Source organism: Acomys russatus, chromosome 17 (assembly GCF_903995435.1).
Source record: "Acomys russatus chromosome 17, mAcoRus1.1, whole genome shotgun sequence".
Taxonomy (NCBI): Eukaryota; Metazoa; Chordata; class Mammalia; order Rodentia; family Muridae; genus Acomys; species Acomys russatus.
In genome coordinates, this window is record NC_067153.1 from 24,681,155 (window position 1) to 24,695,222 (window position 14,068).

The 14,068-nt window shown below is 45.5% G+C and overlaps 2 protein-coding genes across 10 annotated transcripts in view; one reads left to right on the top strand and one right to left on the bottom strand.

Moving 5' to 3' along the window:
- Positions 1-14,068, top strand: part of Mtss1 (MTSS I-BAR domain containing 1) — a 140,863-nt gene that overhangs the window by 36,262 nt on the left and 90,533 nt on the right. The gene's annotated exons all lie outside the window — the stretch shown is intronic.
- On the bottom strand, positions 1,762-2,475 carry LOC127201764 (acyl-protein thioesterase 1). The gene has a single exon (XM_051160496.1). It carries the CDS (start codon positions 2,455-2,457, stop codon positions 1,762-1,764), a length of 696 nt encoding a protein of 231 aa, XP_051016453.1. The 5' UTR covers positions 2,458-2,475.

A 14,068-nucleotide genomic window follows, 5' to 3' on the forward strand; every position in this document is an offset into this window, starting at 1 on the left:
AGAATTTTCGTGCATTATCTAGTGAAAGAAGAAATGGGCTGAGCAAAGTCAAAGCATTTTTTCTCTCTCTTGTTTTTTGTTTGCTTGTTTGTTCAGCTTTGCTTTAAATCTCAGTCCTCTGTTCTAGGATGCGATGGACCTATATCACCATAGTGCCTGACATGAGGATGCTGGCTTCTTAGTCTTCAATGGTAGAGATAGTGTGTGTGTGTGTGTGTGTGTGTGTGTGTGTGTGTGTGTGTAGGGGAGGGGGAGGGAAACTGTTCAATATGTAGACAGCATGCCTGAAGAACTAGTTTTGTTTGTTTGTTTTTTGTTTTGTATTTCAAGCTAGGGTTTCTTGGTGTAGTTCTGGCTGTCCTGAAACTCACTCTGTAGACCAGACAGCCTGCCTCAAACTCAGATCATCCTACCTCTGCCTCCCAAATGCTGGGATTAAAGATGTGTGCCCCCAGGGTTGGCTTTCCCCCTTTTTAAAGTGTGTCCACTCATGTGTTGAGGGATATAGTTTTACTCCCTTAAAATATAGGCTGAGCATCTATTGCTGTTTTGTGCCCAAAAACCTTTTTGAGTGAATATGATACCCCAGTGGGAAATTCCACACTACAAAAATTTATGTCATGTTCAAGACTATTAAAAATACTATATAACATTGCTTTGAGACCATGTATAGATAAGGTGTATATGAAACAACCGAGTATCGTATTTAGACTTGGGGTCCCATCTCCTAAGCTTGGGGGGGAAAATGAGCAACCCCAAATACTTCTGGCTCCAAGTATTCCATTCAGTCACTGTAAACTGGGCACAGGCCTACAGTGCTGAGGGTAATGGAAGAAAGAAGTGCCCCCCACTGCTTGCAGATGCAGTAAATGAGGAAGGCCCAGGGCAGGGTAACTTTGACCTGCTGTCCATTCTAGGTACACAAAGAGGATTTCCATGACCCAGAGGAGGCTGGTTTCAGTGAGATGATTTGTCTAGACTAGGGAAGCTGGCAGTGTACATCCACGATACTGAGCTCTGTAGAAATGCCCCGTGGTCATTTCTAGTGGTAGCCGGATGGGAGGCAGGCATGCCTTTCACAGCGGTGTATATTGGCTATTTGTAGCTACTGTTGCTTCATGGAACGTAGAGAGTGACTTCGGCACTGGGTCATACCAAACAAACGGCCTGTTGTCATTGATTAGGCTTTATAGCGAAGTCCTTTTAATGTGACTTGTCAGTTGTTAGATGAAAGAACTGGAGCTTCGGACTTGGACTTAGAGTCTTGTCTAAAATGCCGACCACAAATCTCTTCCAGGTCAGCCAACTTGCATCCCCAGCCAGTCTTCCCTGTGCTGACGGCTTGTGCTGTCCCGACTTGGGAGAGAGTTACAATGGCTTCATAAACCTTTGTCTGACCACCCTCATGCCATCCTTACTTTGTCGTGTGTGTGTATTTATACACATTTATGTACATGTTTCTGTAGTAGGTATTGCTAGAGTTTCAATTTTATATAAAGCGTGAGTAAAGAATGCCTCTCTATAAAGAATATATAAAGATCCTTTTTTTTTTAACATTTTTATTTTATTTTATTCCCCAGGAGGGAAACATCATTTAGTATGTGTCATTGGTATGTATTTGTAAAACATTTTAACACTGCAAACATTAGAAGTTTTACGATCAGGTATGAAAAAAGGCTCATATTCTACTACAGCATGGAAAAGGTTTATGCTCTGCTGCAGCGATGCTGGTGAACATCCACACAAGGCTTCTTAGTGACATCAGTCACAAATTGGAGGTAGGAGTTTATCAATGAAATCCTTGACATCCATCATTTCCTGATGACATGAGCCGTGCATCATGCCTTCATAGACTTTGAAGGTGACATTGGCTGGATTTACCAATGACTTTAGTTTTTCAACAGTAAGAGAACCAAACACTAGGGGAACTAAAGTGTCACAAGCTCCATGGCACTGGAGAACAGAAGTATCTCTATTAGCGCTATTGATTGGACCCTGTGAAAACGAAGCCCGAAGTGGAAGCCAGCAACTGAGCGCAGTGACGCCGGCCAGTTTCCGCTGTGTGGTAAGAGCAGGGTATAGAGATAAAACGCCTCCCTGAGAAAACCCTCCCAAAATAATTCTGTTAGAAGGAATGCCACTTTCCACCTCTTGATCTATCAAAGCTTTTACATTTTCTGCTGCCTGTTTAATTCCAGATTCATCCTCCTTGGAATCTGGTGAAAGCCCAATAATATCAAACCAAGAAGGCATAGCCATATTCATATTTAATGTAACCGGCATCACAGGCGCATGTGGACAAATGTATTTGATGTGGGAACTTCTGATACCCGCAAAGGCTTCTGCCCATCCATGCCCAGTATCTCCCAATCCGTGAAGGAAAATAACCATGGCGGTGGCCTTCCGGGCGGCGGGCACGACGGTGGGCATTGGGGCGGACATGCTGTTGCCGCACATCCACCGGCTGCCGGACAGCATGTCCTATATAAAGATTTTGTGCAGGTTATTGCTGTTTATAATAACAGCTAAAACCTATGGCTGTTAATAAGTAAACACAGATTTAAGATAAGTCCCCCAGCTTGTAAGCCTCCTATCCAAACGTTTTCGAGCTGAGATTGCAGCCTGCCATGGTACCAGGCTCGTGTCATCCCTACAGGTTCACTGTCCTGTTGCCTTCCTGGATTTGCTGTTTTCCACGATTCCTGGAGCCATTTTGACTCGTCAGCACACTATATTAAGTCATGTGGATTTGTCTTAGGACACACAACTTTAAGGCATGGCCTGTGAATAGAAAGCTGGCCCCCCCCCTTTTTTTCCTGCTTTTTGGTTTACAGTCTATGAAATTCAGAGTTGGCATTGGGTCTGGACAGTAAGAGATGATGTGTTTGGCATTCTTATAAACCACAATATACACAAAGGCTAGAAATAGCAAAACTACTTTACTAATGCTTTTATATATATGAATCTCAAATTTTGTTCAGCCATCTGTGGCTAATGAGTTCGGAGGTGTTTAATTACGTGTTTGATTATTCTGAAGGGTACATGTGTGTATTCTGGAAAGCAGTGAACAGCACACTTCTGGCAGTCAGGTGACATCCCTCTTACCCTCCTCTGACACTAAACAGGTGGCTGACAGCAGCACCTGGTCTTGTTCACACGTGTTCTTTATTATGGCCCCTTGGTTGGGAAGTAACAGTTGACAGAGACACAACATCCATTGTGGTTAACCAGCGTCTGCATGGTTGGTGTTTGGCTTTGAAGCGTGTCTTCCTGAAACAGCGCTAGGGAGAGTAACGGCCTGTAATTCTGGAGGGAACTCACGTGCAATCTCACTCTCGCGTGTGATGGATGGCAGCCAGGCTTGTGTTCTGGTTCCTGCTGTGGACCAGATGTGCACTAACTGGGAGAAGCATTTGCCCTTGCTCAGTCCAGGGCTGTTTCCCATCTCCCTGAGTGTGTGTATCCAGGTGAAAGGAAAGCCTGAACTTAGATAGGATGTGTGTCTTTCTGGGCGGCTGATTCTGTCTGTGTGCCGTGTTTTTCTGTGTTAGGCAGTTTACATAATGAAACGGTTTACTCAATTTACTCAACTGGCGACCCCTTCCAGCTCCCAGGGCCCTCCCTGGGATGCCAGGAGCTTGGCTTTAAACAGAAACCACTGCCTTGCCTTCCACCCCACCCTTTTTTTTTCTTTCTTTCTTTCTTTTCTTTTTTTTTTTTTTTTTAAAGATTTATTTCTTTTATTTATTGCGTATGAGTGCTTTATCTGCAGAAGAGGGTGTTAGACCATATTATAGATGGTTGTGAGCCACCATGTGGTTGCTGGGATTGAACTCAGGACCTCTGGAAGAGCAGGCAGCACTCTTAACCACTGAGCCATCTCTCCAGCCCCCATCCCACCCTTTTCATCCCAGCTCACTAACCTGCTTTCCCTCTGAACCACCACCACCACACTCACAAACCTTTGTAGCCTCTGTTGCTGAAACACTGGTTAACGAGAGACTGTGCTCGCTGTAGCTCACACTGACTAAAGGCATTTTCTGTGGGGTAGTGATTTTTTTTTTTTTTTTTTTTTTTTTTTTTTTTTTTTCTTTTGTAAAAAGTGAATAGTCACAAAGGGATGAGCTTGACTTGATCTACCCATGCCCATCTCAGGTAAAAATAACAATTTGGGAGGTAAACTTGTGGTCATACCAGCATCTTTGTTGTATGACTCTGTTCTGCCACAATGCATTGCCTTCTTTCCCTGCCTTCTAAAGGTCTGCTCAAGGAAAGGTGCAAATGTGAAAGACACTTGCGATGTCATAGCCACCTATCATGTGTAGGTTCTTTTACTGTAGGAGAAAGGGGGTTTTGGAAGTAATGCATGAAATAGATAATGACTACTCAAACGCTCCTTTCTCACCTAGAACCTGGAGTAAATTCTTTGGCTGCCTATAAGGAAATTTGGCAACTTAAAGTTTTCTGTTACATTGTGTTTGTGGATGTGTGCATGGTATGGGAGGGTCATGCCACGGTGCACAAGTGGAGTTCAGTGGACAGCTTGTGGCTGTTCAGTGGCTTTCTTCTTAACACTATGTGGGTTCCAGGGAGCAAACTGCAGGTGGTCGGGCTTGGCAGCAAACTTGTTTACCGCATGAGCTATCTCACCAGCCCGTGGTTTTTTTGTTTTTTTTAAATGTTTTTAAGACTATGTGCACCATATGCATGCATGCTCAGTGCCAGTGGAGCTCAGAAGAGGGCATGTCCCCTGGAACTGGAGTTAGAGATGCCTGTGAGCCACTGGGTGGGGGCTGGGAATCAAACCCAGGTCCTCTGCAAGAGCAACAAGTGCTTTTAAATGCTGAGCCATCTACCCAGCCTCCCATTTTTAAAAAATTGAACCCAGGGCCTTTTATTATATACTCTACTGATCTTTAAGGAATTTTCATTGTAGTGTTCTAATTTTTGATAGCTTGAAGTAAGACTTAGCTGGAGAGGCTACATGTTTTAAGCTTGTCTGCTCTTCCATCCCTCCTCCTCCCACCTCTCTCTGTCCTTCCTTGATTCCTCCCCTCTTCCTTCCTCCTTTCCCTTCTTCCTCCCCCACTCTTTCTCTTCTCTAGAGATAGGGTCTCTCTCTTTTTTTTTTTAATTATTTATTGTATATGAGCACTTTATCTGCAGAAGAGGGCATCAGATCATATTATAGTTGGTTGTCAGCCACCATGTGGTTGCTGAGAATTGAACTCAGGACCTTTGGAAGAGCAGGCGGTGCTCTAAACCACTGAGCCATCTCTCCAGCCCTAGAGATAGGGTCTCATGTAGGTCTCAGGCTGGCCTCAATCTCGCCTCGCAGCCAAGGTTGGCCCTGAAGTCCTCCCTCTACTTCCTGAGATGTCTCTAACTCATGCACTCTCAGGGCTTACTGCATGCCAGGCAAACACCCTCCCGCCTGAGCTACAGCCACAGCCCTTCAAGCCTTCATATTCGTACTCCAGGTAGTGTCCAGTGCATGCTTTTGTAGGTGAAGCCAAGTCTTAGCAGTGAAGTCACTTGCCCTGGGCCCAGGCTATAGCGCAGAAGTGGAGATGGTGGCAGCTCCTGGCTTCATCTTCTCACTGCTGCAATCACTGAGGAGCTGTTTGCTTTGCCTAGTTGGTTTCACGGTGAGGATGTGCAAGTGGGAAGTGACCCGGGCTGTGGAAAGAAGTCTGCCCTGTGTTTTCCACGGATTGTTACTTAGACCCCGCCCCCTCCCTGTTTATAAGGAATTCTTTGTCATCTGGTGTTACAAAGCAGTTTTCTGCTTCTATTCTGATCCGTTTGTATGGAAGCTATATTTGTTTTCTTTTAGCTTTTTTGGGGGAGAGGAAGACAGTTTTTGCTTATTTTTTTATTCAGTTGTTAATAGTTGACATAAGCTTATTAACAGTAAGATTAGTTTCATTTGTATGCTTGTATTGCCTTAGAATACACACACACACACACACACACACACACACACACACACGGAGAAAAAGAGGGGGAGAGAGAGAGGGATTCCCAAATGTTTACACTCATGGTGGAAGTCTTCATTCTAGTAAAAGACATGGTTCTGGAAATCTGCAGATTTCCTGCTGTGTGTGCCAAGGCCTAGAGACCTAGGTTACCATGGAAACTAATATCCAGCCACTGGATGGTACTTCCGCTTAGCGCTCCATTGAAGTGCATTTCACAGTTCAGTACAATGGTGCTTCTTCCTCCCTTTAAAATAGAGGGAAGGGGGAAGGTGGAGGTTACAAAATAGATGGAAAACAAACAAACAAACAAACAAAAAACCAAACCCACTGTTCTGCTTAGGCTAGAAGAAACCCTTACCACACACCCTGTTAACCCAATCCTTTGAATTGGGGTGCGGCAGTTTCCCAAATAGCCAGGAATACCTGATCTTAAAGGATTGTGGAAGGGGCCCTAAGGACCCCTCTCCCTGTACTGCGCTCTGACCTCTGGCACTGACCTGCTCACTCCAGCTGCTTCTGCCTCACTCTGTGCCAGAAGGGCTTCTTGGTAGCAGACAAAGGATGTGGCCACCTGACCCCCACCCCCAACCACTCAGAACCATACCCAGAGCCCAGGCTCTTCTTGTACCAGGATCCCAGCCTTTGATCTGTGATTTTTGTCACGTGATCTCCATCTGTGCTGTGGAGAGGCGGATGCTAATTACGAGAGCGGTACTTCATTTGGATGATACAGTTTAAACCCAAGTGTAGGCTGTTCCGTACTGGAACCGGAGGGAATGATGGGCTGTGTAAACACAACCCCCCTGACCTCCCAGGGGTGGGAGCACTGCTGGACCCTGGATCCAGGTGCGTTTGTGGGGGGAGGACGACTGCGTGGAACATGACAGTGACCCTGAGCCCCAGATACCTTTGCACATCCACTGAGTCCTGCTAATGATTTTGAAGAAGAGCGATTTTTGTCTCCATCCTAGTTTGGATGGATGCCTGCTGGGTCTTGAACCTGGAAGATTCCTACCAGCTCAGCCTGAAGGAACCTAGTTTGCAGATGAGGAGGCTGGCTTGGTCATGGTACAGACAACGTGGCCACATAGTTGTGAAGCTGCACAGCTTGGAGTGTCTGGGTCTTGGGGAGTATTTTGGCCCTATGTTCTTTCCACCCTTGGGGGAGTGGTCATATGGATCCACTTAATTAGAATTTAGACCAGGGTGTCTTAACCTCAGCACTGGTGACTGCAGGTGGCGAGGTCATTCCTTGTGGTGGGCTCACCTGTGTGTCACAGGATGCTCCGGGGGGGGGGGGGGGCACCTCTGCCTTTTCCTTCTTTCAGGTTGATAAATAAGAAAAGGTAACAGTGTCAAGTGTCTCTTGGGAGTGAAAACCACTAAACAGGACTTTTTAAGTGTTGTTGCTGGGCAGTTTAATGGACGAGAGACTATGCCTTTTGCAAACCACTTGCAGACAGTTTGGGTCATTGTGCTAGGTCTGTTTTTTTTGGTTTTTCTTGTTTACATTTTTATTTGTCTAATTTTTTTTTTTTTTTTGAGGGGGAGCATGCCACCGAGTGTGTGTTTAGGTCAGAGGGCAACTTAGGGGAGTCGGGTCTCTCCTTCCATTATGTGGTTCGGTGGGGGGGGCAAACTCAGGTTGTCCTGTTTGGTGGGGGGGGGAGGCGTCTTTACCTGCTGAGCAATCTTGCTGGCCGTTCAGGCTGGGTTTTCATTTGTACTCAGCTAAGTTACGATTTTAAAGATTTGACAGCTCAGGCAATATTATATCTTGAGAAACCAGCACTGTGGAAATTCCACATCGCACTAAAAACACCCGCTTGGCTCTATCACGTAAAAGGATGAAGTGAGGTGATAGCAGTGACAGAGGAGGAAGAGCGTATGTGGTGGTTCCAATGACAAGAGCCCACCGTACGTTTGAATACTTGGTTGCCTGTTAATGGGACTGTTTGGGAAGGACTAAGAGGTGTGGCCTTGCCGTAGGTTATGTGTCACTGGGGGTGGCCTTGAGGTTTCCAAAGGCTCAAGCCATTCCTAGTGCACCTTCTCTGTACCTCGTGGTGGATCAAGCTAGGAGCCCTCAGTGGCTCTGCTGCCACACCCTTGCTTCCTCATCATGGACTCTAACCCTTTGAAACCACAAGCTCAATTAAACACTTTGTTTTATAAGTTGCTTTGGCCATGGTGTCTTGTCACAGCAATTGAAAAGTAACTTACGATTGACTGAGTGCTTGGCATCCTCAGGCTATGGGGCTGCCTTCCTGACACAGCCTGGTGGCCACTGCTCCAGGCGTTTTCTCCTTCCTCACTAGGTGGCCATGGCTGGCTGGTCCATTCCGACAGGCCTAAGCTCTGTTGTCCATAAGATGACTGACAGGTTGGCCATGCCTGTTTATCAAGGTGACCGTGGAACTCAAATACGGTCATGAATGTGAAAGTTTTGTAACTGGTCAGGTTTGGACGACTCTAACTAGAGATTGGTGTCTTCATGTCATGTGACTTCTGAGATCACTGCCCACTGTCAGACCATAGGTTCTTTGGGTCTCTTGGAGATGCCTGTGTGTTTTTCTGATCCCACTCTGCCCCTCTTGCCCTGCCTCTTCTCTGCCTTCTGTGTGCATGGCAGTTCCTGTTTTACATCCCCCAACCCCTAGATTCTGTGGGCTAGATTACTGAGATGTTTATGATCATTCTAGTTTATAATATACAGCTTATAGTTACCATAAATAAATATTTACATATTGTGAGTGTGATAGCTACATGGTTAATGGCATTTGTGGTCAGATGTAGGTCCTGCACGGTGATGTGAATCTGGAGTTTGTGTTTGGCTCCCTTAAGTACTGACTGTGTTCTGGTCCCCCTCTGCACGGCAGCATATGCCTCAGCTTTCCTCCTTTGCACCCTCAGCCTCCTCTCTGGGTTTTCCTTAGGCTATCCCACCTTTAGGAGTCCTTCCCCCCTAAAGGGTCTAAGAGTCTCCCCCCCAAAGTCTCCCCCCACCCCAGCTCTGCCAGAAAGTAGGCTTCTCTGTCACATCACGGGTCCTGATGCCATTGGTTCTGTCAGTAGCCCTAGAGCCACTTCAAGGTGAGAACTTACCCATTAAAGAATAGTGACATAGGGCTGGAGAGATGGCTCAGTGGTTAGGGCACTGACTGCTCTTATAGAGGACCCAGGTTCAATTTCCAGCACCCACATGGTAGCTCACAACTGTCTATAACTCCAAGATCTGACACTCTCACACAGACATACATGCAGGCAAAACAGTAGTGCACTTAAAAAAAAAAATAGTGACACAATTGTTTTTTTCTTTTAAATTTAAGTAAACTAATATTATATAAAATTAACCATTTTAAGGTGAACAGTTCAGTATTACTTAGCCAAAATACCTGTGCCATGGATGTAGCCCTGCCCTCAGTCATGAGGCATTTCATCACCTCTAATGAAACCCTGAACCCACCAAAATGGCGAACGCTGTGGGGCTGGGTAAAGGTAATGTTTACACAACCTCATGAGAGCGCATCATACAACAGTCTGGTACCCTTCAGGATGTTAAAAGATCAATGCTGTCATGTGTATCTTATCACAGACGAAAGCTCATGCCATGAAGCGGTCATTTCTTTCCCTGCCATTTGCCCAGCTTCTAGGGCAGTTTTGTGTTTTTTAATGAGCATAAGGAATACTCAGTTTCCTTTTGGTATTTTCATCTGTACTTTGTTTTAGAATTTACTTGAGCAAATGAAGTAGGTTTTGCATTTATGTTCACTCTTTTTGCCTATCTGAGGGCTGTGTACTGGAGGTATTATCATTAGGGAAACTTCTTTGAAACATCTCACTGGAGTTTATTTAAGAGTTTACTAATCGTGTTTCCAAAGCTCCATAAAATGACTCTTAAGGATTTTTTAAAAAATTATTGTTCCTTGATTCATTGTGCATGGGTATTTTGCCTGTATGTATGTCTGTGTTCCATACGTGTGACTGGTGCCTGAGCCACCATGTGGGTGCTGGGAATCGAACCTGAGTCCTTTGGAAGAAGCAGCCAGTGCCCAGTGCTCTTAACTGCCAAGCTGTCTCTTCAACCGCACATTTCTCTGTGTAACCCTGACTGTTCTGGACTTGCTTTGTAGACCAGACTGGCCTCGAACTCATAGCGGTCTGCCTGCCTCTGCCTCCTGAGCGCTGAGATTAAAGGTGTTCTTTGTTTTTTATTTAAAACAGAATAAAATTTGATTATTTTTCCGTGTGGATATTTTGTTTGCATGTGTCTGTGCACCACCTCGTGTCACCTGGTGCCTGTAGGGATCAGAAGAGAGCATCAGATCCTCTGGGATTGGAGTTATGGATGACTGTGAGCCTCCACGTGGGTGGTAGGAATTGAACTAGGGTCTTCTGGAAGAGCAGTCAGGGCTCTTAGCCACTCAGGAACCTCTCCAGCCCCTGGAATCTCCTTCTGTAGTTTATCTGCCTGTTCACTCTTCAGTCTCTTTCATCGGGCAGATCATTACCGCTCTGCTTCTTTCTGGCACACTGAGGCATAAGGAACAGACTCTTCGAGGCACTGTAGTGGTGGGCACACATACCCTATAGGATGGTAGTTGTCAATTAATGCTTATTTCATGGGAAAAATGAAAGTCTAGCATTTTATTTTTCCAGGAATTAATGTTTCTAGCTCAGTTTTGTTCTTAACTCGCGGATGCTTTGCTTTGTTCATCTCTCTCTCTCTCTCTCTCTCTCTCTCTCTCTCGTCTGTTTTTGTCTTGTTCACAGCTGACACAATGTTGTTCTTTTCCTCTGCTCTATAATTTATAAAATCGTATTGCAGTTGGCTTGAGGAGAATTTACTTAAGCATAGTCGAGCCTTCAAGTTTTCCTTCTGGCATGGACAAAAGCATCATTAATTATGAATATGAATTCCTTTTGGAAGTGACAAGATTGAACGTTTCCTCCTGCCAGCAGCCAGCTGTCTCATTCCGATGCTCGACAAAGACGGTTTAGAGATGATTTTTCATGGCAGTGGCATCACATACTTAAAAAAAAAAAAAAAGAAAAAAAGATGCTAAAGAGAATGCAAATAGTTTATGTAAAAAAAAAAAAAAAAACCTTTTCTTTTTTTTCCCTCTGTTTCCATTCATGAGATGCATTTGTGGTCTTCAAGTTCTGGGTGGGGTGCAAACCAGTGTGTCCAGCTGTGTCTTGCACAGGTGCACCTAGTTAGATGGCGAGTATTCAAGAATCCCAAGGCCCCGGATTTGGTTCTCAGAGAACCTTGAGCTTACTGTTTGGTGATGAGGTGGGAGTAATGGCAGCTTCCACGACCTGCCGACCCTTCTCATGCGTGGTCACACAACATAGTCACACCACACCACCAGGGGCTGATGTACTGGGCCTTTAACCCAGTGTCTGGGCCTTCAGTGTGTGCACTCGCCTACTGTCTGACTGTCTGTAAGGTAGTTTGTGGTGTTTCGAATCCGCTGTTCCCTGCAGGCTTTGCTGATTGAGAAGGTCAACTAATACAGCATACTGGTTTTCTTCTACTGGAAGGCCATGTTGTCCTAGGGTGTCCTGCCTGTGGCCTCCACCTGGGCTTTGGTGGTCGGCAGAGGGAGCGGCATTGTTGTATTTCTTACCAGGGTGCCAGAAGCCAGCACTTGACAATTAATTCCCTATGGAGTTTAAAGTCCAAGGGCTCATATGTGTGTGGATGTGCGCGCACACATACACACATAGACACACACACATGTATATGCATATGTACAGGTTGATTCTATAATTGTGTTCATGAGATGAAGGTCCATGCTGTGGAGTTTTTCATTTATGTCAGGTCACAGATCAAAGGGTTTCATACTTTGTAGCATTTTATGTGTTTGATTTCTGGATCTCAGGAATGCACAGTCTGCGTGTGTAGCATGCTGCAAACTGTCAGAAGGCTTTGTTTCTGCTTGCAATTCCTTGAATGAGGGTTTAGCTTCACTTTTTGCTTTTTATTGGCTTACTGTCAAATTTATTTATTCCAAATTATTGCCGCCCCTGCCACCACCCTCACCACCCCAGTGAAACTTTGCTTCTTACTTAAAAGAAAAATGCCCTAATGCTAAACACTGGGCTCCAGTCGTACGGAAATAACATGAAGTCAGGCAGTTCACATCCACTTCTTGAGAGCCTTAAGAGCAGCACCAGGCCTGTTGAGAGAATCCCTGCATCAGGGCGGGAAAGGCTCAATGTTTCAATAAAAGAACAAGTCCCTGTTTACCCCTCTTCCCGGTTACTTGTCTTTAGGAATATGCAGAGGAGCACGGTTTGGCTTGAAATGCTGTTCACATTTCAGGGTCAGTACGGAACAGGTGCGGCGGCTAGAGGGTACCTGTTGACCAAATTGCACAGGTAACTTAATTTTAAGCCAGCCTGTGCGTGTGGTCCTCTGGGCCTCTAACCATCCTTGAGATCAGTGTTGTCTCTGCTGTGATGTTACTGGTTTGCCCTCACCTGGTTCTCTTTTGCTTCACCCAGACCTCTAAATATAAACTGTATCTTAAAACACATCGGCGTCAGGCATGTAAAGCAGGGCCACACGAACACCATAAAACCAGCTTTTCAGTTCCTTGGTACGAAAACAGCGATACTTTGTGATGGGCAAAAGTGACATGGGATTTGAGTTAAAGTGTGTGCTCATTTCTGGGAATGCACCTGGCTGGTCCACCCAGGACTTTATCTGTGGTCGTCACTGTACCTTGACCTAGCTGAGTTGTTCTGGCAGAGACTAAAATGACCTTTCCTGGGGGAAGTTCTCCTGCTTTCATTTAAAGTGGAGTAACTTGGAGGCGGAAGGAGAGATGGAAAATAAGTAATTTCTTTCCCCGTGTTCAGCAAATTGAAATGGTGGAATGAACCTGTCTTTTAAGTAGTACGCCCTCTCCCAATTTGTTTATTCTTAAATTGAGAGCCTTGATTGGAGGAAACAAAAGAACAAAATTAACACCAGATGCTTACGTTGCCCTTAAGGAGAAGACTTCCACGTTGTTCCTTAGTCTGCTGTGATCTCTCTCTCCCTTCCCCCTTCACGGCCCTAGTACCTTTTCAATTGTCAATAGTCTTTTTTTTTTTTTTTTTTTGCCTTTGCACCCCATAGGGAGCACAGTATGAGAATGTTCATCTGCCCGACTCTATTATGTGTACGGTGAAGAATATTTGAAGTGACATGCGGCGGCCTGGTTCTTTAATCAGCGTGCGTTTGGCACTGTGCTGGCTGCCGCCCAGGGCCTGGATCCCCCAAAGGCTTGTTTCCCAGAGTGAGGTCGCCGTTTTTGCCCCCCCTGACACGCCCATTGTGGTTGAATTCACTTCATGCCAAATCCTAAACCCAGACTTTAGACGGGCAAAAGGAGCTGAGGGAACTGGGACTTTTTTTTTTTTTTTTGATGACTTAAGGCTCTCCCTGTGTAGAGAGGATTGGTTGGTTGTCTTTGTTGTGGTGAGGAATGGTCTTGGAAGCCAGACATTGACGATGTTGGTGATAGTACTGGCCCTTTCCGTTAGTGGGGGTTTGATAGTGAGCGTGTTATTCTTCAGATGGTTACCAAGATGTTTACAATCGTCGCAGAGGCTTGCCGGGTGTCTGCACGGGGAGTTTTGAGCCAGCCGAGCACCTGGATGGTGCTGGAAAGCTGGCTTCCATGCAAGAACAGCCAGGGTACCCTGAGGTCACCGAGGCAGCAGTGAAGGAAAGTGCCAGGGATGAGACCTTTGTCCTCCCTCGCCTGTACCCCACCCCTCCCACATTCCTACAGTGTCTTTATTATTTTTTTAATTTGACCATTCATGGCACCACCTTTGCATTTGCCGTGCACATCTGGAATAACGTCCAGCTTTGTAAAAGCTCTGCCATACGTTCTCAGCTGTGAGTAGTATTTTTTTTTTTTTTAAGTCTAATAATTGGCACTCACCCTTTCATTCCTTTGTGTCTGACTCTACCGTGGAAATTCTTTGCCATTTTTCCCTTTAAAAGGGAACCCAATATTGGAACCCAATAGGCTAATGAGGAAGGCAGCATGCCCTCAAATACCATCCATAGCACCAGCGTTTAC

What these genes read in the sequence shown, in the direction of transcription:
- LOC127201764 (XM_051160496.1), bottom strand. Translation starts at nt 2,457, where the DNA reads ATGTGCGGCAACAGCATGTCCGCCCCAATGCCCACCGTCGTGCCCGCC.